This window comes from Mesoplodon mirus (genome assembly GCF_964341445.2).
Source record: "Mesoplodon mirus genome assembly, chromosome: X".
Taxonomy (NCBI): Eukaryota; Metazoa; Chordata; class Mammalia; order Artiodactyla; family Ziphiidae; genus Mesoplodon; species Mesoplodon mirus.
In genome coordinates, this window is record NC_138981.1 from 102120240 (window position 1) to 102141678 (window position 21439).

The 21439-nt window shown below is 39.8% G+C and overlaps 1 protein-coding gene across 1 annotated transcript in view; it reads left to right on the forward strand.

Moving 5' to 3' along the window:
- The window catches only part of IL13RA1 (interleukin 13 receptor subunit alpha 1), a 58262-nt gene that overhangs the window by 14533 nt on the left and 22290 nt on the right, over nucleotides 1-21439 (forward strand). The window contains exons 5-7 of the mRNA XM_082609498.1: nucleotides 12060-12247; nucleotides 14775-14926; nucleotides 21123-21170. Coding sequence (XP_082465624.1) covers nucleotides 12060-12247; nucleotides 14775-14926; nucleotides 21123-21170 — 388 coding nt within the window. The remainder of the gene's footprint in view (nucleotides 1-12059; nucleotides 12248-14774; nucleotides 14927-21122; nucleotides 21171-21439) is intronic.

The window sequence follows — 21439 nt, forward strand, 5'->3', positions numbered from 1 at the left end:
CATACGTTTGCTCCCTATATCTGTGTCTCTATTTCTGTCCTGCAAACCGGTTCAACTGTACCATTTTTCTAGGTTCCACGTATATGCGTTAATATACGATATTTGTTTTTCTCTTTCTGACTTACTTCACTCTGTATGACAGTCTCTAGATCCATCCATGTCTCAACAAATGACCCAATTTCATTCCTTTTTAGGGCTGAGTAATATTCCATTGTATATATGTGTCACATCTTCTTTATCCATTCATCTGTCGATGGGCATTTAGGTTGCTTCCATGACATGGCTATTGTAAATAGTGCTGCAATGAACATTGAGGTGCATGTGTCTTTTTGAATTATGGTTTTCTCCGGGTATATGCCCAGTAGTGGGATTGCTGGATCATATGGTAATTCTATTTTTAGTGTTTTAAGGAACCTCTATACTGTTCTCCATAGTGGCTGTATCAATTTACATTCCCACCAACAGTGCAAGAGGGTTCCCTTTTCTCCACACCCTCTCCAGCATTTGTTGTTTGTAGATTTTCTGATGATGCGCATTCTTACTGGTGTGAGGTGATACGTAATGGTAGTTTTGATTTGCATTTCTCTAATAATTAGTGATGTTGAGCAGCTTTTCATGTGCTTCTTGGCCATCTGCATGTCTTCTTTGGAGAAATGTCTATTTAGGTCTTCTGCCCATTTTTGGATTGGGTTGTTTTTTTTTTTAATTTTGAGCTGCATGAACTATTTATATATTTTGGAGATTAATCCTTTGTCCATTGATTCGTTTGCAAATATTTTCTCCCATTCTGAGGGTGGTCTTTTCGTCTTGTTTATGGTTTCCTTTGCTGTGCAAAAGCTTTGACGTTTCATTAGGTCCCATTTGTTTATATTTGTTTTTATTTCCATTACTCTAGGAGGTGGATCAAACAAGATCTTGCCGTGATTTATGTCAAACAGTGTTCTTCCTATGTTTTCCTCTAAAAGTTTTATAGTGTCTGTTCTTACATTTAGGTCTCTAATCCATTTTTGTGTGTGTGTGTGTGTGTGTTACGTGGGCCTCTCACTGTTGTGGCCTCTCCCATTGTGGAGCACAGGCTCCGGATGCGCACGCTCAGCTGCCATGGCTCACGGGCCCAGCTGCTCCGCGGCACGTGGGATCTTCCCAGACCGGGGCACGAACCCGTGTCCCCTCCATCGGCAGGTGGACTCTCAACCAGTGCGCCACCAGGGAAGCCCCTCTAATGCATTTTGAGTTTATTTTTGTGTATGGTGTGAGGGAGTGGGAGTGTTCTAATTTCATTCTTTTACATGTAGCTGTCCAGATTTCCCAGCACCACTTATTGAAGAGACTGTTTTTCTCCATTGTATATCCTTGCCTCCTTTGTCATAGATTAGTTCACCATTGGTGCGTGGGTTTATCTCTGGGCTTTCTATCCTGTTCCATTGATCTACATTTCTGTTTTTGTGCCAGTACCATATTGTCTTGATTACTGTAGCTTTATAGTATAGTCTGAAGTCAGGGAGTCTGATTCCTCCAGCTCCGTTCTTTTCCCTCAAGACTGCTTTGGCTATTCGGGGTCTTTTTTGTCTCCATACATATTTTAAGATTATTTGTTCTAATTCTGTAAAGAATGCCATTGGTAGTTTGATAGGGATTGCATTGAATCTGTAGACTGCTTTGGGTAGTATAGTCATTTTCACAATATTGATTCTTCCAATCCAAGAACATGCTATATCTCTCCATCTATTTGTATCATCTTTAATTTCTTTCATCAGTGTCTTATAGTTTTCTGCATACAGGTCTTTTGTCTCCCTAGGTAGGTTTATTCCTAGGTATTTTATTCTTTTTGTTGCAATGGTAAATGGGAGTGTTTCCTTTATTTCTCTTTCAGATTTTTCATCATTAGTGTATAGGAATGCAAGAGATTTCTGTGCATTAATTTTGTATCCTGCAACTTTACCAAATTCATTGATTAACTCTAGTAGTTTTCTGGTAGCCTCTTTAGGATTCTCTACATATAGTATCGTGTCATCTGCAAACAGTGGCAGTTTTAATTCTTCTTTTCTCATTTGGCTTCATTTTATTTCTTTTTCTTCTCTGATTGCTGTGGTTAAAAATTCCAAAACTATGTTGAATAAGAGTGGTGAGAGTAGACAACCTTGTCCTCTTCCTGATCTTAGAGGAAATGCTTTCAGTTTTTCACCATTGAGAATGATGTTTGCTGTGGGTTTGTCGTATATGGGCTTTATTATGTTGAGGAAGGTTCCCTCTATGCCTACTTTCTGGAGAATTTTTATCATAAATGGGTGTTGAATTTTGTCAAAAGCTTTTTCTACATCTATTGAGATGATCATGTGGTTTTTATTCTTCAATTTGTTAATATGGTGTATCACATTGATTGATTTGCATATATTGAAGAATCCTTGCATCCCTGGGATAAATCCCACTTGATCATGGTGTATGATCCTTTTAATGTGTTGTTGGATTCTGTTTGCTAGTATTTTGTTGAGGATTTTTGCATCTATATTCATCAGTGATATTGGTCTGTAATTTTCTTTTTTTGTAGTATCTTTTTCTGGTTTTGGTATCAGGGTGATGGTGGCCTCATAGAATGAGTTTGGGAGTGTTCCTTCCTCCACAGTTTTTTGGAAGAGTTTCAGAAGGATGGGTGTTAGCTCTTCTCTAAATGTTTGATAGAATTCATCTGTGAAGCCATCAGGTCCTGGACTTTTGTTTGTTGGAAGATTTTTAATCACAGTTTCAATTTCATTACTTGTGATTGGTGTGTTCATATTTTCTATTTCTTCCTGGTTCAGTCTTGGAAGGTTATACCTTTCTAAGAATTTGTCAATTTCTTCCATTTTATTGGCATAGAGTTGCTTGTAGTAGTCTCTTAGGATGCTTTGTATTTCTGCAGTGTCGTAACTTCTTTTTCATTTCTAATTTTACTGATTTGAGTCCTCTCCCTCTTTTTCTTGATGAGTCTGGCTAATGGGTTATCAATTTTGTTTATCCTCTCAAAGCACCAGCTTTTAGTTTTATTGATCTTTGCTATTGTTTTCTTTGTTTCTATTTCATTTATTTCTCCTCTGATCTTGATGATTTCTTTCCTTCTGCTAACTTTGGGTTTTGTTTGTTCTTCTTTCTCTAGTTCCTTTAGGTGTAACGTTAGATTGTTTATTTGAGATTTTTCTTGTTTCTTGAGGTAAGCTTGTATAGCTATAAACTTTCCTCTTAGAACTGCTTTTGCTGCATCCCATAGGTTTTGGATCATCGTGTTTTCATTGTCATTTGTCTCTAGGTATTTTTTGATTTCCTCTTTGATTTCTTCAGTGATCTCTTGGTTATTTAGTAACGTATTGTTTAGCCTCCATGTGTTTGTTTTTTTTACATGTTTTTCCCTGTTATTCATTTCTAATCTCATATCGTGGTGGTAAGAAAAGATGCTTGATATGATTTCAATTTTCTTAAATTTACTGAGGCTTGATTTGTGACCCAAGATGTGATCTATCCTGGAGAATGTTCCATGCGCACTTAAGAAGAAAGTGTAATCTGCTGTTTTTGGATGGAATGTCCTATTAATATCAAGTAAATCTATCTGGTCTATTGTGTCATTTAAAGCTTCTGTTTCCTTTTTTATTTTCATTTTGGATGATCTGTCTATTGGTGAAAGTTGGGTGTTAAAGCCCCCTACACTGTTTGTGTTACTGTCGATTTCCCCTTTTATGTCTTAGTATTTGCCTTATGTATTGAGGTGCTCCTATGTTGGGTGTATAAATATTTACAATTGTTACATGTTCTTCTTGGATTGATCTCTTGATCATTATGTAATGTCCTTCTTTGTCTCTTGTAGTTGTATTTGTTTTAAAGTCTATTTTCTCGGATATGAGAATTGCTACTCTAGCTTTCTTTTGATTTCCATTTGCTTGGATTATCTTTTTCCATCCCCTCGCTTTCATTCCCTAGGTTTGAAGTGGGTCTCCTGTAGACAGCATACATATGAGTCTTGTTTTTGTATCCATTCAGCAAGCCTGTGTCTTTTGGTTGGAGCATTTAATCCGTTCACATTTATGGTAATTATCGATCTGTATGTTCCTATGACCATTTTCTTAATTGTTTTGGGTTTGTTATTGTAGGTCCTTTTCTTGTCTTATGTTTCCTGCCTAGAGGAGTTCCTTTAGCATTTGTTGTAGAGCTGGTTTGTTGGTGCTGAATTCTCTTAGCTTTTGCTTGTCTGTAAAGCTTTTGATTTCTCCGTCGAATCTGAATGAGATCCTTGCCGGGTAGAGTAATCTTGGTTGTAGGTTCTTCCCTTTCATCACTTTAAGTATATCATGCCACTCCCTTCTGGCTTGTAGAGTTTCTGCTGAGAAATCAGCTGTTAACCTTATGGGGATTCCCTTGTATGTTATTTGTCGTTTTTCCCTTGCTGCTTTCAATAATTTTTCTTTGTCTTTAATTTTTGCCAAGTTGATTACTATGTGTCTCAGCGTATTTCTCCTTGGGTTTATCCTGTATGGGACTCTCTGAGCTTCCTGGACTTGGCTGGCTATTTCCTTTCCTATGTTAGGGAAGTTTTCGACTATAATCTCTTCACATATTTTCTCGGGTCCTTTCTCTCTCTCTTCTCCTTCTGGGACCCCTATAATGCAAATGTTGTTGTGTTTAATGTTGTCCCAGGGGTCTCCTAGACTGTCTTCATTTCTTTTCATTCTTTTTTTCTTTATTCTGTTCCGCAGCAGTGAATTCCACCATTCTGTCTTCCAGGTCACTTTTCCGTTCTTCTGCCTCAGTTATTCTGCTATTGATTCCTTCTAGTGCAGTTTTCATTTCAGTTATTTTATTGTTCATCTCTGTTTGTTTGTTCTTTAATTCTTCTAGATCTTTCTTAAACATTTCTTGCATCTTCTCGATCTTTGCCTCCATTCTTTTTCTGAGGTCCTGGATCATATTCACCATCATAATTCTGAATTCTTTTTCTGGAAGGTTGCCTATGTCCACTTCATTTAGTTGTTTTTCTGGGGTTTTATCTTTTTCCTTCATCTGGTATATAGCCCTCTGCCTTTTCATCTTGTCTATCTTTCTGTGAATGTGGTTTTTGTTCCACAGGCTTCAGGCTTGTAGTTCTTCTTGCTTCTGCTCTCTGCCCTCTCTAGAGCCTAGAATTATTAACAACAGGACAAGGAAGAAAGGACCAGGATAATCAATTCAATTCAGTAAAACTTTAGCACGCATTGTGGGTAAAGCACTGAACGGGCAGCAGAGATAAGAAACATGTCTCTTCACTCCTAAAGCTTCAAATGTGGAGGAGACAGCACTGGGCACAATTGCCTATATAGAAATAAGAGTGCATGATGGAGGCTTCCAGAAGTGTAGGCAGATTCTGTGGGAAGTGACGGTGGAGCTTGGGGTGGTCACAGAGCAAGGCTGGGAAGCTTTGGTGAAGGGGGTGGACTGCCTGGATGGGGAGGAGTCTCCGAGGCTGTAGGTGGCACCGGGCAAGAGTGGTCTGAGGACTGGGGGCATTGAGTCTGTGTGATTCCAGGAGGGGAAGCAGGAGATCTAGTGTTGGCAGTCTGCCCTGCACGTGCCCCTGTCCCCCTGTCTATCTCTCCTTCAGACCGTTCCTGAGAGAGTGGGCTGTGGAAGGCCACGTCCAGGACTTCTGAAGCTATAGTATAAACATGGCCTTTATCCTGGAATGTCCATTTTGCCTGATGACTTGCTGTAAAGTATTTTTGGTATATGAAAACACTCACGGCTGTGTCATGCAATAGAACGCAAACAACCACCTGAATTTTTTTTCAGGATTGAGAAACATTTATTGAATCAAAATCAAATACTTGCTTTTTATTATCTACAAGCCAACACTGAACTTACTTTATTCAAGAATGAACACTCTGTACAAAAAAAAGTATGCTTATAGTATAAAAATATCCCATGAATTTTTTAACAAAAACCTCCCAAGTTGCCGGTGGGGGGGTTAGCATTCACTCTCCTCCCCTGTCCCCAGAGGTGCTCCCGGCCAAGTTGAGAAGCACTGCAGGCGAAGCCAGACTGAGATCGTACAGTTCAGTCCCCCCCACCCCTCAGGACAGATCATTCTCACTTGAGGTTTTGCAGTTTCACTTGCCCGCTTGTGGTACCTGTTGTTTCTCCTTTACTTAAAGCCCTTCAGTGGCTCCCTGGTGGCTGCAGGATAAAGTCCAAACTCACCAGCGTGACCGACAAAGCCTTTTGTGCTCCAGCTCCTGCCCATCTCTTTAGCGTCAGTCTCGTCTCCCCCATGTACCCCCACCCCTCTTGCACCTACCTCCCAGCCCACACTGAACTTCTTCCAGTTCCTCAAACTCGCTCTTCAAACACTCAAACAGAAGAGTGGCAGCCAAACCGAACGTTCAGCCAGAATAGCGGAAGCATTCTGTGTTCCCTCACAGCCCAAGCCTTGCCCTTTCACCTGGATGCTGCTTATTTGTCCTTCTTAGCTCAGACATCACTTCCCTTCCAGAAAGCCTTCCTTGACCTCTCAAGCCTAGTTATGTCCCAGTCATCATGTACCATGGCACCCTGCAACTTTCTGTGTCATAATACTCAGCACATTGTGTTGTATTTCCCATTTACTTAGTGGTCACCCTCCCCAGACTGCCATCTCCCTTGAGAGCAGGGACTCTGTCTTGTTTCCCCCTGTGCCTGATACATGGTAGGTGCTCCATAAATAGGTTTTGAATGTTTGGTAGGATCCAAAGTTAGAAAACATTCAGGACTGGGGTGAGGACTTAGAAGGGAGGGATAAACAACTCAAGAGCATTATAGTTGATGAATAAAAACAGAGGAGGATTGAGTGCATCTGCCTCCCGAAAGAACTGCTAGTGAAAGGGACCGAGAACTAAGCCTTAAAAAGGAGTAGCCTGGCCCTGATAATGTTGTGGTGAAGTCTGGAGAAAGCTGTTACTATAGGCTTTTTTTTTTTACATCTTTATTGGAGTATAATTGCTTTACAATGGTGTGTTAGTTTCTGCTTTATAACAAAGTGAATCAGCTAACGTATACATATATCCCCATATCCCCTCCCTCTTGCATCTCCCTCCCACCCTCCCTATCCCACTCCCCTAGGTTGTCACAGAGCACCGAGCTGATCCCCCTGTGCTATGTGGCTGCTTCCCACTAGCTATCTATTTTACATTTGGTAGTGTATATATGTCCATGCCATTCTCTCACTTTGTCCCAGCTTACCCTTCCCCCTCCCTGGGTCCTCAAGTCCATTCTCTACATCTTTATTCCTGACCTGCCTCTAGGTTCTTCAGAACTCTTTTTTTTTTAAGATTTCATATATATGTGTTAGCATACAGTATTTGTTTTTCTCTTTCTGACTTACTTCACTCTGTATGACAGACTCTAGGTCCATCCACCTCACTACAAATAACTCAATTTTGTTTCTTTTTATGACTGAGTAATATTCCATTGTATATATGTGCCACATCTCCTTTACCCATTCATCTGTCGATGGGCACTTAGGTTGCTTCCATGTCCTGGCTATTGTAAATAGAGCTGAAATGAACATTGTGGTGCATGACTCTTTTTGAATTATGGTTTTCTCATGGTATACGTAATCCCAGTAGTGGGATTGCTGGGTCATATGGTAGTTCTATTTTTAGTTTTTTGAGGAACCTCCATACTGTTCTCCCTAGTGGCTGTATCAATTTACATTCCCACCAACAGTGCAAGAGGGTTCCCTTTTCTCCACACGCTCTCCAGCAGTTATTGTTTGTAGACTTTTTGATGATGGCCATTCTGACTGGTGTGAGGTGATACCTCATTGTGGTTTTGATTTGCATTTCTCTAATGATTAGTGGTGTTGAGCATTCGTTCATGTGTTTGTTGGCAATCTGTATGTCTTCTTTTGAGAAGAGTGTTGGGAGTTGTGCCTAACTGCTAACATTTATTGAGTAAGCACGAAATACATGGTGGCTATATTGTTTTTTATTATTCATCCCCACTCCCTTGCAGATGTAGCCAGTACACATAGCTGGCCTCTTGCCCAAACTCGCATAATTAGCGCCTAGCCCATACCTCTTCCTCCCTGCTCTCCCCTAGAGAGGTCCTTTCCAATCAAAACCACAAAAGAAAGACACGTGGCTCCTTCATAATCAAGCACTCAGAATTGGTTTAGGTACCAGTTTAAATCTTGTCAAACAAACTGCCGGAGACTGTTTCCCTGATCACCAGTCAGAAAATGCGGAGTCATTTTGAAGCCCCGGGGCAATGACTTGAAGTCCTACAGGGATAGTCTGGCATTGAAGGGAGCCTGACCTTAATAGCTACAGACTAGCCATGCCAATGAATTTTCGGGAATTTCTTACCATATTAATCATCTTCAGAGTGGGGAAATAGTCTGTAATTTGTCCATTTCCTCCTTATGTCTACAGTATGATTCTGTGGATTCCAGTGTTTGATTTTTAACAGGAAGCACTTGAATGCGTCCTATCTTAGGTTATCATCTAATCTTTCACAAAATTTTGAAAGTTGTCTATTCAAAACCGATATTTTTCCTTTCGCTATTTTTTTCTAAAGAACAACAAAAAAAAATTTTTTATTTCATATCTGGGGTCCATGAGCATATATGAAATACTCAGGGTACAAAAATGAAAAAGGAATCTCAAAGGTTACCCATTAGAGGAGTTCCTTGCATTATTGAAAAAAAATTTAATTTCTACATAGTTTTCTTTAGTTATGTAAAAATAATGTCATACGTTTCTTCAGTTTTTTATTTTTGGCTGTGGGTGGAGAACATTTCAGGCCTGTCTGATCTAAAAACTAGTCATGGCTGTAACTAAGCTTTTAAAAAACTGTTTGATTCATGAACCACAGGGGCCTACGACCACAAGAAAAATCTTATGTACTATCTCTTAAGGGACAAGGTCACTTTCTATATTGAAGCATTTCTTTGCACAGCTTTTGAAGAACTAAATACATTAGATCTGAATTTTTGATTTCTTTTTCAAAAATGACATTATTTAGAACAGTTCTACGTTTACAACAAAAGTGGGAGGAAGGTACAGAGATTTTCCATATACCCACTGCCCCCACAATTAATAGCCTCCCCCATTATCAACATTCCCACCAGTAGTACATTTGTTACAATTGATGAAGCTACATTAATACATCATAATCACCCAAAGTCCATAGTTTACATTAGGGCTTACTCTTGGTGTTCTACATTCATGGGTTTGGACAAATGTATGACATATATCCAGCATTATAATATCATACAGAGTATTTTCATTGCCCTAAAACTCTTCTGTGTTCCACCAATTCATCTCTCCCCTACCCCAACCCCTGGCAACCACTGATTTTTTTATTCTCCATGGTTTCACTTTTTCCAGGATGTTGTATAGTTGGAATCATACAGTATGTAGCATTTTCAGATTGGCTTCTTTCACTTGGTAATATGCATTTAAGGTTCCTCTATGTATTTCAGAGCTTGATAGCTTATTTCTTTTTAAGGCTAAATAATATTTTGTTGTCTGGATGTACCACAGTTTATTTATCCATTTGCCTACTGAAGGACATCTTGGTTGCTTCCAAGCTTTGGCAATGATGAATAAAGCTGCTTTAAACATTTGTATGCAGGTTTTCTTGTGCACGTAAGTTTTCAACTCCTTTAGGTAAATACCAAAGAGCACGATTGCTGATCATATGGTAAGAATATGTTTAGTTTTGTAAGAAACTGCCAAACTGTCTTCCAAAGTGGCTGTACCATTTTTTTTTTTTTTTGCGGTACGCGGGCCTCTCACCGTTGTGGCCTCTCCCGTTGCGGAGCACAGGCTCCGGACGCGCAGGCTCAGCGGCCATGGCTCACGGGCCCAGCCGCTCCGCGGCATGTGGGATCTTCGCGGACCGGGGCACGAACCCGTGTCCCCTGCATCGGCAGGCGGACTCTCAACCACTGCGTCACCAGGGAAGCCCTGGCTGTACCATTTAGTATTCCCACCAGCAGTGAATGAGAGTTCCTGTTGCTCCACATCCTCGACAGCATTTGGTGTTGTTGGTGTTCTGGATTATGGACATTCTAATTGGTGTGTAGTGGTATCTTGTTGCTTTAATTTGCATTTCTCTGATAACATATGATGTGGAACATCTTTTCATATGCTTATTTGCCATCCATATATCTACTTTGGTGGAGTGTCTGTGAAGATCTTTGGCCCATTTTTTAGTTGGGTTGTTTGTTTTATTGTTGAGTTTTAAGAGTTCTTTGTATATTTTGGATAACAGTCCTTTATCAGATGTGTCTTTTGAAAATATCTTCTCGCAGTATGTGGCTTGTTTTCTTATTCTCTTGTTATTATCTTTTGCAGAAGTTTTTAATTTTAATGGAATTCAGCTTATCAATTATTTTTTTAAAGATCATGCCTTTGATGTTATATCTAAAAAGTCATTGTCATACCCAAGGTTGTCTAGCTTTTCTCCTGTGTTATCTCCTAGGAGATTTATAGTTTTGCACTTTACATTTAGGTCTGTGATCCATTGTGAGTTTAAGTTTAGTTTTGTGAACAGTGTAAGGTCTGTGATTAGATTCATTTTTTTTTGCATGTGGATGTCCAGTTGTTCCAGCACCATTTGTTGAAGAGACTGTCTTTGTTCCATTGTCTTGCCTTTGCTCTTTTGTCAAAGATCAATTGACTGTATTTATGGGAAAGTTCTGAGTTTTATAAGACTGGATTTTGCAGCACAATCCCCTGGAGAATTGCTGTCAAAATGCTTATTCCTAGGCCCTGGGCAAAACCTTCTAAGTAGGGTTCTCTGGGAGAAGGTTTGAGGAATCTGAATTTGTAAAATGAGCACAGATGATTCTGAAGTAAACAGGTGAAGGGTTTGGGACTCTTCACTCTTAGTTCATTTTCTAAATTGTCTTCCTTTTCTGCAGAACCTTGGCACAACTCCCCTTATGACTGATAATGTAAGGCTTGACTCTGTGTCTTCTGCCAATTACTATAAAACAGAGTCCTTTGATAGTCTAGACAAAAAAGTGTAATGAGCACATTGTCTGCCTGCGCTGTGCTAGATGATCATTGGGGAAAGGTATATGTAGAGGTTTTTTGAAATGGGAAAGAAGATACCAGCATCTAGAGCCACACAGTAGAGTAAGACACTTAGAAAGCTATTGTGTTCTGGAACATTGATCTGGAACTGGTTGGAGGACACTAATAAAGTCAGAGAGGTCAGTCTGGAGAAGCCATGAAGCCTCAAGTGATCAGGACATGAAACAGGGTGAGGGGAATATCATAGGAGAGAATCCCAGAAGCTTTGCAAAGGAAGAAGTAACAAAATTTGGTGATAGAATATAGGGAAAGTGAAGAGAGGTGATTTCAAAGGCTCTAATTGAGGAGCCCAGAGAAACTGAGCTCTGACTGATGGAAACTGGGATGGTTAGAAGAAAAGGCAGTTTGGCAGGGAAGAGGGGGCATCTGTTTTGGCTGTTGAATTTGAGGTTGGAGCAGTTAGAAATCTGGGACTAGCTCCAAGGCGAGAGGTCAGGATTAGGAATCCTCAGTGCAGAAATTCTAGTCAAGGGGTGGAAGTGATAAATGGGTGAATGGATGAGGGAGTAAGAAATAGACAGGGGTATGCAGCGGGCTGAGGACCGGATATGAATCCTCTGAGAATAGGAGAAAGGAGAGGAGCAAGCCAAGAAAACAAGGAAGGAACTGGCAGAGGGACCAGAGGAGAACCATGGAATTGAACAGATGAGGCATTTTCAGGAAGCATAACATTTCTCATCCTGTCCTCATGCTATCTCCCATACAGAAGAGGAAAAAGAGTCAGGACTCTTCTAGTTTCTATAACTATTGAAAGTACCAATATTCATGAAAAAGGATCATTCACTTCTTCCTAGAGTATGACATGGAGCCACATTATAACACAGGGCTTTAAAAAATGCTACCCTGCCAGTTTGCAAATATGGCTTTTCATGGACATCTTCAGTCATTTAAAAACAACCAAACAAATAAACTTCTACCTTTGTTTCTTGAATATCTGGTTAAAAATAATGCAGAAGGTTGTCTTACTTTATCTTGCAGGCACAGCAGCCTAGGAAAAATTCTTCAGTGTGAAGACATCTATAGAGAAGATCAACACATTGGTTGTTCCTTTGCTCTGACTAAGGTGAAGGATTCCAGTTTTGAACAACACAGTGTCCAAGTAATGGTCAAGGACAATGCGGGAAAAATCAGACCATCCTTTAATATAGTGCCTTTAACTTCTCATGGTACGTTTTAGAAGTCCTCTAAGACAGTGTGGATAAAAGTGTTATTTTTTTTGAACATCAATAGAAATAATTAAAAATGATGATTTTTGGTTTGAAGATCTTCTCAGAAAAAAAGGGACTATATTTATGTATATATTTCTTTGCCCCTTTTTAAAGAAGCAAGCTTGGAAATTCTCATATTTATTCAGCACACATGCCACATGCTTTATCCTTGTTTACTTATGAGTACACTGAGCCTTAGAGCAAGTAGTCAGTTGCAGAACCGAGATTAGAACCTGGGCTATGTGACTCAAGATCTGTTCTCTTTTACTTACACTCCAGAGGATGATGCTGCAGAATAAATGTGACTTAATATGGTTCCTGGATAATCTGCCTCTTAGTTAAAAAAAAGCTTAGACTGGAGGTGGAGTGATCAGGGGTGATATTCAAACTGTCTAACATTCTGGGTGACCCAGGCACTGATCAATCAGAACAACCAGTGCAGCTGAGTTTCAGCCCACTAGAAAGAGTCCTCAACTTAAAAACTTAAGAGACCTGCTTAAGGTCCTAGCTTCTTCACTTTGGACAAGGCATATATACTCTAAGTGCTTCCTCATCTGTAAAAGGGGGTACACAGTTCCTCTTGACCTCAAAGGATTGTTGTAAGGTCCAAATGATGTGAACTGTATAAAAGCGTTTTGTAAGTCTCTATAGCAGAGTAGTATAAGCATCATGTTTATTTATTTGTTGTGATATCCCAACAGAGAGCTCAGATTCTGGCTAAGTGGTACACAGAAAATTTATAGGCAAATAATCATGAATTGACAGAGGTTTCCAAGTCTGAGTAGAACACTGTTTACCGCTGCTTCAGACAGCCATGGAAATGAATTCTAGTAGTGCACGCAGGGCAGCTAATTTGTAGGCCGGGGCAGGGGTTGGGGTGCGGGGGGTGTGCAGAAACTTGCCAAGTAGGATCATCTGAAGCAAAGCCCTTCTCTGCCCACCCCCCGCTGCCCCCCGGCTTGGCAGATTGTCCTTGTTGGACCTTTTAAGCTCATTTTGCTGCTCTTCTTCCTAGAGATTACTGGTGATATAAAGGGAGATCCTGGGCTTCCCTGGTGGTGCAGTGGTTAAGAATCCGCCTGCCAATGCAGGGGACACGGGTTCGAGCCCTGGTCTGGGAAGATCCCACATGCCACGGGGCAACTAAGCCCGTGCGCCACAACTACCGAGACTGCGCTCTAGAGCCCATGAGTCACAACTACTGAGCCCACGTGTCACAACTACTGAAGCCCGTGCTCCTAGAGCCCATGCTCTGCAACAAGAGAAGCCACCGCAATGAGAAGCCCGCGTACCTCAACGAAGAGTAGCCCCCACTCGCCACAACTAGAGAAAGCCCACATGCAGCAATGAAGACCCAAGGCAGCCAAAAATTAATTAATTAATTAATTAAAAAAATAACTGGAGATCCTTCTCAGCTAGAAGATGACATTGTCAAGTTGTTTTCTGTTAATTATCCATTCTCTTTTGGTGCTCGGTCTTAAGCATAGTTGACTCCTGAAAAACTGAATTGACTAGGCTAATTTTTTGTTTTTTACTTTCTTTTAAATTGTGGTTATAATTATATAACATTAAATATACCATCTTAACCATTTTCAAGTGTACAGTTCAGTAGTGTTAAGTATATTCACATTGTTGTGCAACAGATCTCTAGAACTTTCTCATCTTGTAATACTGAAACTCCATGCCCATGAAACATAAATTTCCCCTCCCCCCGTCCCCCTCCTCCCGACCCCAGCCCCTGGTAATCACCTTCCTACTTTCTGTTTCTATGACTGACTACTTTAGGTACCTCAAATGACTGGAATGATACAGTGTTGGTCCTCTTGTGATGGACTTATTTCATTTAGCATAATGTCCTCAAGTTTCATCCATGTTGTAGCATGTGACAAAATTATGCTGTTTTTTTATTTTTAATATTTATTTATTTATTGGCTGCATTGGGTCTTAGTTGCGGCATGCGGGCTCATTTGCTGTGACACTCGGGCTCCAGAGCGCGTGGGCTCTGTAGTTGCAGCGCACAGGCTTAGTTGTCCCACGGAAAACTATGCTAATGTTTTAATTGTGGTCTTTGATTGGCATAAGTGAGTGTCGCCTGGGGAAACCGCTTGTACCTGATGCTCCTCAGTACCCATCACATAGAGGCATATCTGGACCTAAGCACTTCTTTTCTTTACCCTCCTTGTTGCAGCTAGATGTCCTGATTATACCCCAGCCATGTCCTAACCAGATGCAGATCAGAGTTCGTGTCATCTGGCAGACACCCCGATGATGCTCCTTAGATACATTTACTAGGCAGTTTAAAATAAGCTCCCTATATTAATCGTGGCTAATCAGAAATTCTAGAACTGTATGTCTGATCATGTAAGGCCATTAAAAGCATCAGCCCTATTTTGATTTACTCTGTGACCTTCATTGTCTCTACCCATATGTGTATCTCATCAAAATAAACTCTGGAAGCTAATTTGTATTCTTCTATTTCTATCAGTGAAACCTGATCCTCCACATATTAAAAATCTCTCCTTCCGAAATGGTGACTTATACGTGCAATGGAAGAATCCACAGAAATTTTATAGCAGATGCTTATCTTATGAAGTAGAAGTCAATAACAGCCAAGCTGAGACACATGATATTTTCTACGTAAGTTTTTGTTTTGATAGTTGTTGTTATTTGGAATTTTTCTTTCACTTGAATTTCTTACAGTGTAATAAATTGAAATATCAGTGAAATGTAGCTCTTAGATTTGTCATCTGATGATGATGGTGATGATGATGATGATGATGATGATGATGATGAAAGTTCTCTGAAATAGAGTATGGTGAAAGGTTTGACAGTTTATGGTAGCATTGGCTGCAAGATTCCAGCCATTCATTAATTCATTTGTTCAAAAATTTTTTATTATGTGCCTACCATGTGCCAGGCACTATTTCATGTGCACATGACACCTGACGAAAAGAATTTTTTTCCCACGAAGCTTACCTACTAGAAAACAAGTGTGTAAATGAGCAAACTAATTTTAGAGAATGAATGTTATGCAGAAAATTAAATGGCGGTGATGGGAAGTCCTGAGGGAATATTAGGTAGGGTAGTCATCCGAAGTGATGACACTTGAGATAAGACCAGAACGATGCACAGGAGCTAGCCATTTGGTGATCTGGGGGCGGAGGGGACAGCATGTACAAAGGCTCTGAGGCAGGAATGAACTTGGCATGCGTGAGAAAAAGGAGACTGGTGTGACCAAAATACAGTAGGAAGAGATGTCTGAGCATGAGGCTGGGGTCAGATTATGTAGATACTTGGAGGCTCCAGTACAGCCATTCAGTTTTCTTGGAGTTTGTGGCAACTAAAGTAGTCAGTACTGAGTAGTCAGTATTTTTTGGATTATGTACATTTTACACTATTTGTACTCTAATACAAAACATGCTAATTAGAGGTCACTGTGGGGCACTGGGCATAACAGGATGTGGCATAACCTCAGGGCCTCAGTCGCATTGTTACGCTTTACAGCAGAGGACATGAACTCGGGCCTCAAACATTTTTGTTTGGACCACAAACAAAGTGGGGTTTTGTTTGCTTGTACATTAAATTTGAATTTTTTACCCAGATTTAAAACTGTGGTACCTGACAGTATAGTTGCCATAAGGTGGCGCCTTAGGACCACGTGGACTGCCCCACTCATTTGTGTGCCACCTGCCTGGGCCCTGTGTGCATTTGAGTTTTAGAGGTTAGAAACCAAGTGTATTATATTGGTTTTTAAAGGAGTCCTGAATCTCACATGTGGGCAGATTCCTTGGTCCACTTGCTTTAGTTCATCATGGGAGTTTCAAAAACTAAATTATCTTATTTACTAAAATAAGCTGGTATTAACAGGCTGTAACTCCAAGAGGAAGTGACCAGGTCCACAGCTGAGCAGACCTCTTCTGGACATTTGCAAATGAAGGCATTTGCTGAAGTAGAATAATCATTATTCGTACCAGAAACCAGAGTCCCCAGATAATGCCACAAAGGAAAAGGCAAAGGGCTTCCAAGTGGGGAGGGGGTGAGGCTTGAATTTACAACCAAGTGAGTTATCAGAAAGCCGAATATGCTTGAGTATTCCAGCCTTTACTGTTCTCTTCTGTCTGAAATCCTGAGACACGTGCTGCTTGCATTACTCCCTTGGTACTGAATTATGTCCTGGTAGTTACCCATGATCTCTACCAAAAAATATAAGCTCCTGTAGGGAGGAGTTGGTGGTGTTTACTTTGTGCCATTCCTGCTACTAATACCAGCTAACATATTAAGCAATTACTATGTATTAGCTATTTTAATAAGCACTTTATTTGAATTGTCTCATTTGGTCCTCACAATAACTCCAAGGATCTAGGTCCTGTTTTTTTAAATAAATTTATTTATTTACTTATTTATTTTTGGCTGTGTTGGGTCTTCGTTGCTGTGCACGGGGTTTCCCTAGCTGGAAAACAGTATGGAGGTTCCTCAAAAGTGAGCGGGGGCTACTCTTCATTGCGGTGCATGGGCTTCTCATTGTGGTGGCTTCTCTTGTTGCAGAGCACAGGCTCTAGGCGCACGGGTTTCAGTAGTTGTGGCACGCGGGCTCAGTAGTTGTGGCTTGTGGGTTCTAGAGCACATGCTCAGTAGTTGTGGCACACGGGCTTAGTTGCTCTGCGGCATGTGGGATCTTCCCAGACCAGGCCTCGAACCCGTGTCCCCTGCATTGGCAGGCGGATTCTTAACCACTGCACCACCAGGGAAGTCCCAAGGTCCTGTTGTTTTGTCCCCATTTTACAGATGAGAAAACTCAGTCTCAGAGGCTACTCGTAAGGTCACATTTCTTATAAATGATAGAGTCAAGATTTCTGTAAAAGTCTGACCCCCGGGAACACCTCAATACTTCCTGTTAATAGTAACAGCCATCACTTATTGTTTATGATGTATTACAAATATACTCTTCTATGTACTTCTTATACAGTAGCTCATAACGATTGATGAAATAGGTTCTCTTTTAACCTACATTTTATTGAGCAGCTAAGGCTCAGAGAGGTCAAGTAACTTGCTACAGGCCACATAGCTTATAAGTATGACTTCAGAGGTTGGTCTCCATGTATTAAGCTTTGACCAAGAACACTTGGTATAAGACCATGTGCATAGTCACCACTTGATAAATTCTTGTTGAATTGAGTTACCTTCTTTTTTTTTTTTTTTTTGCAAACTTCTGAACTGAAGAGAGTGTAAGGTCGGATCTTAACAAATGGCATCGCGAAACAGAGGAAAGCTTCAAGTGAGCTTTATTAGGGGGCGCTCCTGGGAGAGGTTCACTGGTCCGAGAGAAAGGGGCCAGAGAAGTCACACCCGGGAGAGGGTTGGGCAAGATTTTATAGGGGAAGAAGGGAAAGGGGTGTGGTGAATCTGGGAGAGCGTAGGGTATTCCTTATTTAGTGGTCTCTTTGGGTATCGTGGCACTATCTGGTGCTGGTTACATCAGTCTTGGGACTGCTAGTCCTGCCCCTCGAAAGGTGGGAAAGCTGGGCCGGGTGGAAGGTCCCCAGGTCAGTTTCTGGAACTGGGTGGTCCGGAGAGTTTCAGTCTGATGCAACCTGTGAATCTGATTGCATTCCCCTGCCTCGGGCCAGTTGGCCTTACAGAGAGCACACTATACTGTGAAATTTATCCATCAAAACCAGAACTATAGTTGATTTGGAGTTAACTCTGTTTATACACTTGAGTTTAATGTTCTCTCTCTTAGCAGATGTTCACCAGCTGTTTCTTCCCCTAGAATGTCATCAGCTTTTTGTGTGCTTGCTGATTTTGAGCTCTGCTGGTTAGACCCTTTTTGTTTCTTTTTGCAAGACTTCTTTGAGGAATTCTTTTGCCTGGTGTTCTAGTTAAGAGGGGGAAGTAGGCTGGAACATGAACTGGTGCCATCACATGGTGCTGGGTCAGAGGTAGCTCATGACAGAATCATAAAGTAAGAAGTGACTTGTCTTTGACTACCTCCATCCCTGCCAGCTATCTACTTGGTGATCTGTGTCCTTGTTTTCCTTTTCTCATGGAAATATCTGAGCAGTTGGTAAACTACACAAGGAGATTTACATTTGAACAAGAGCCCAGAACTATCAATTTACACAATGATTTGCTGACTTTGGAATATATATATCTGGGAGATGGTCCAGGGGAGGGGGGACATCAGCCTGCAACCTGGTCCCTCAAGTGGTAGTTGGCACTTGTGATTCCCCAGCAGGCCTCTGATTCCGAATGGCCAGCACTGGTGTACAGTAGCCCCCGAGTGGCCTTTTCTCTGCCCCTATATGAAATATTGATAGGATGGCTCTTCATCATTCAGTTGGCCTTTCACTCTTCACAAATGCTGGTAGGAACCATTTAGTGAATGACCTTGAATGCCAAAGATCATAGCGTGTGTTCCGGTCTTTGTCCCATGTTTAAACATCTCTTTGATAGAAGTAGACTATTTTTTCTATCTTTATTGAGGTATGATTTACAAGTAAAAATTGTATATATTTAGGTTGTACAATGTGATTCTTTTAAGGTGTACAACATGATTTAATATACATATACATTGTGAGATGATTATCACAAACAAGTTAACACATTCATCACCTCACAAACTTACCTTTTTTGTGTGTGTGATGAGAACACTTAAGATCTCTCTTAGCAAACTTCAGGTATACAATACAGTATTTTTTATTAATTTTTATTGGAGTATAGTAGATTTACAATGTTGTGTTAGTTTCTGTACAATACAGTATTATTAACTGTAATCATCATGCTGTACATTAGATCCCCAGAATATATAACTGAAAATTTGCACCCTTGACCAACATCTTCCCATTTTCCTCACTCCCCAGCCTCTGGCAATTACCATTCTACTCTCCAGTTCAGTGAATTCGACTTTTTTGGATTCTACATACAAGTGAGATCATACAGGATTTGTCTTTCTCTCTCTGACTTATTTCGCTTAGCATAATGCCCTCAAGTTTCATCCATGTTGTCACAAATGGCAGGATTTCCTTGGGGCTGCTAGGTCGTATGGTAGTTCTATTTTTAATTTTTTGAGGAACCTCCATACTGTTTTCCAAAGTCACTGCACCCGTTTACATTCCCACCAACAGTGCACAAGGGTTTCCTTTTATCTACACCCTCTCCAGCACTTGTTATCTCTTATCTTTTTGATGATAGCCACTTAACAAGTATGAGATAATATCTCATTGTGGTTTTGATTTGCATTTCGCTAATGATTAGTGATGTTGAACATCTTTTCATGGACCTGTTGGCCAGAAGTAGACTATTTAACTAAGCAACAGATTTTCTTGTGTTGATTTGGAAATATTTACATTTTAGGAACTGGTTATTCTCTTTACTTCAGACAGCACGTGACTTAAATTGTGTAGAGGAGAAAATTGCATTTTACTTTCTTTTCTCTAACCCAGTCATTTTTGGTATATTATACCCTCAACAATGGAGCATAATAGTTTTCTTTTTTTTAACTTTTTATTATATATAGTATACTATAGAAAAATTGCAGAAGTCATTATGTACAGCTCAATGATTTTTCACAAATGATTTTTCACTTACATAACCAGTACCCTAGAAGCTCAATCATGACTCCTTTTGGTCACTACTTTCCCAAAGAACAATTATTATCCTGACTTCTAATCCCATAGATTAATTTTGTTGCCTCTTTTTAAACTTTATATAAACGAGTTATATAGAACTTTTTTGTGTGTCTGTCTTCTCTTGTTCAATGTTATATTTATGATATTCACTGATATTGTTGCCTGTGGTTGAAGATGCATCTCATTGCATTCATTCCATCATGTCAGTATACCACATTTGATTTATCCATTCTCCCACTGATAGACATTTGAATAGTTTCCAGTTTGGAATTTTATGAATAGAGTTTTTATGAACATTTGCAAACTTATTTCTTGGTGCACCTGTGTGTACATTTCTGTTGCGCATATATGGGCCATAGGGCTACATATGATTGTCTCTAGTAGATAATAAGTTTTCCCAAATGGTTGTGCCGATTTACACTACTAAAAGCAGAAATTGAGAGTGCTAGATGCTTTACATCATCACCAACACTTGGTATTGTCCAGTAGGTGTGTATATCGTTATCTTGTGGATTTAATATGCATTTTCCTGATAACTAATGAAGTTGAGCACTTTTTCCTATGTTTATTGGCAATTTGAATATCCTCTTGTGAAATGTCTGTTCAAGTCTTTTGCCACTTTTCTATTGGGTTGTCTGTCTTTTTCTTATTAATTTATGAGGTATGTGTATGTGTGTATATTATATATAAATATATATTTTATATATATATGGAAGTCCTTTGTCAGAAACTACAAATATCTTTTCTCACTCTATGCATTACCTTTGAACTTCCTTAATAGGATATCTTTTGGTAAACAGAAGCTTTTAATTTTAATATAGATTATTTTATAAAAATTTTTCCTTTATGGTTAATATTTTTTGGTCCTATTTAAGATATCTTCCTACTTTAAGGTCATGAGGTTGTTGTATGTTTTCATCTAAAAGCTTGCTGTATTTGTGTATTTATTAATTTATTTTAACTTTCACATTTAGATCTGCAATCCATATGGAATTGACTTTGTAAATAATGTGAGGTAGGGGTCAAGATTCTTTTTTTTCCACATATGGATATGTAATTGACCACTTATTTTTAAAAACCTACCTTTTTTTCACTGCACCTGGTCCTCTGATAATGGCATAAAAGAAAACTTGTTAAAACGGTTAAATGATATAAAGTGTGGTCTTTAAAACTTTTTGAATGTATTAATTTTTTATATTTTCAAGGTTGAAGAGGCCAAATGTCAGAATTCAGAATCTGAAGGAAACCTAGAGGTCAGTAAATTCAGTTTTAGCTATTTGGGCTTAAACTCATAGAGTAATTGGGGGTGGGGCAGGGTGAGCATATGCTAAATCTGAACTGCTTTGAGAAAAACAAACTACTTTGTTCTGTGGATTATTGCCAATTTTCTTTTTCAGGAGTTAAAGTCAGATAATTTGTATTGCAATACAAGGTCTTAATCATATACAAAATTTGGCAGATAATTATATTTAGGACTCAGAAGTAGAGAAAGAGAATAAGCTGGTAATATTCCTTGTGTGCT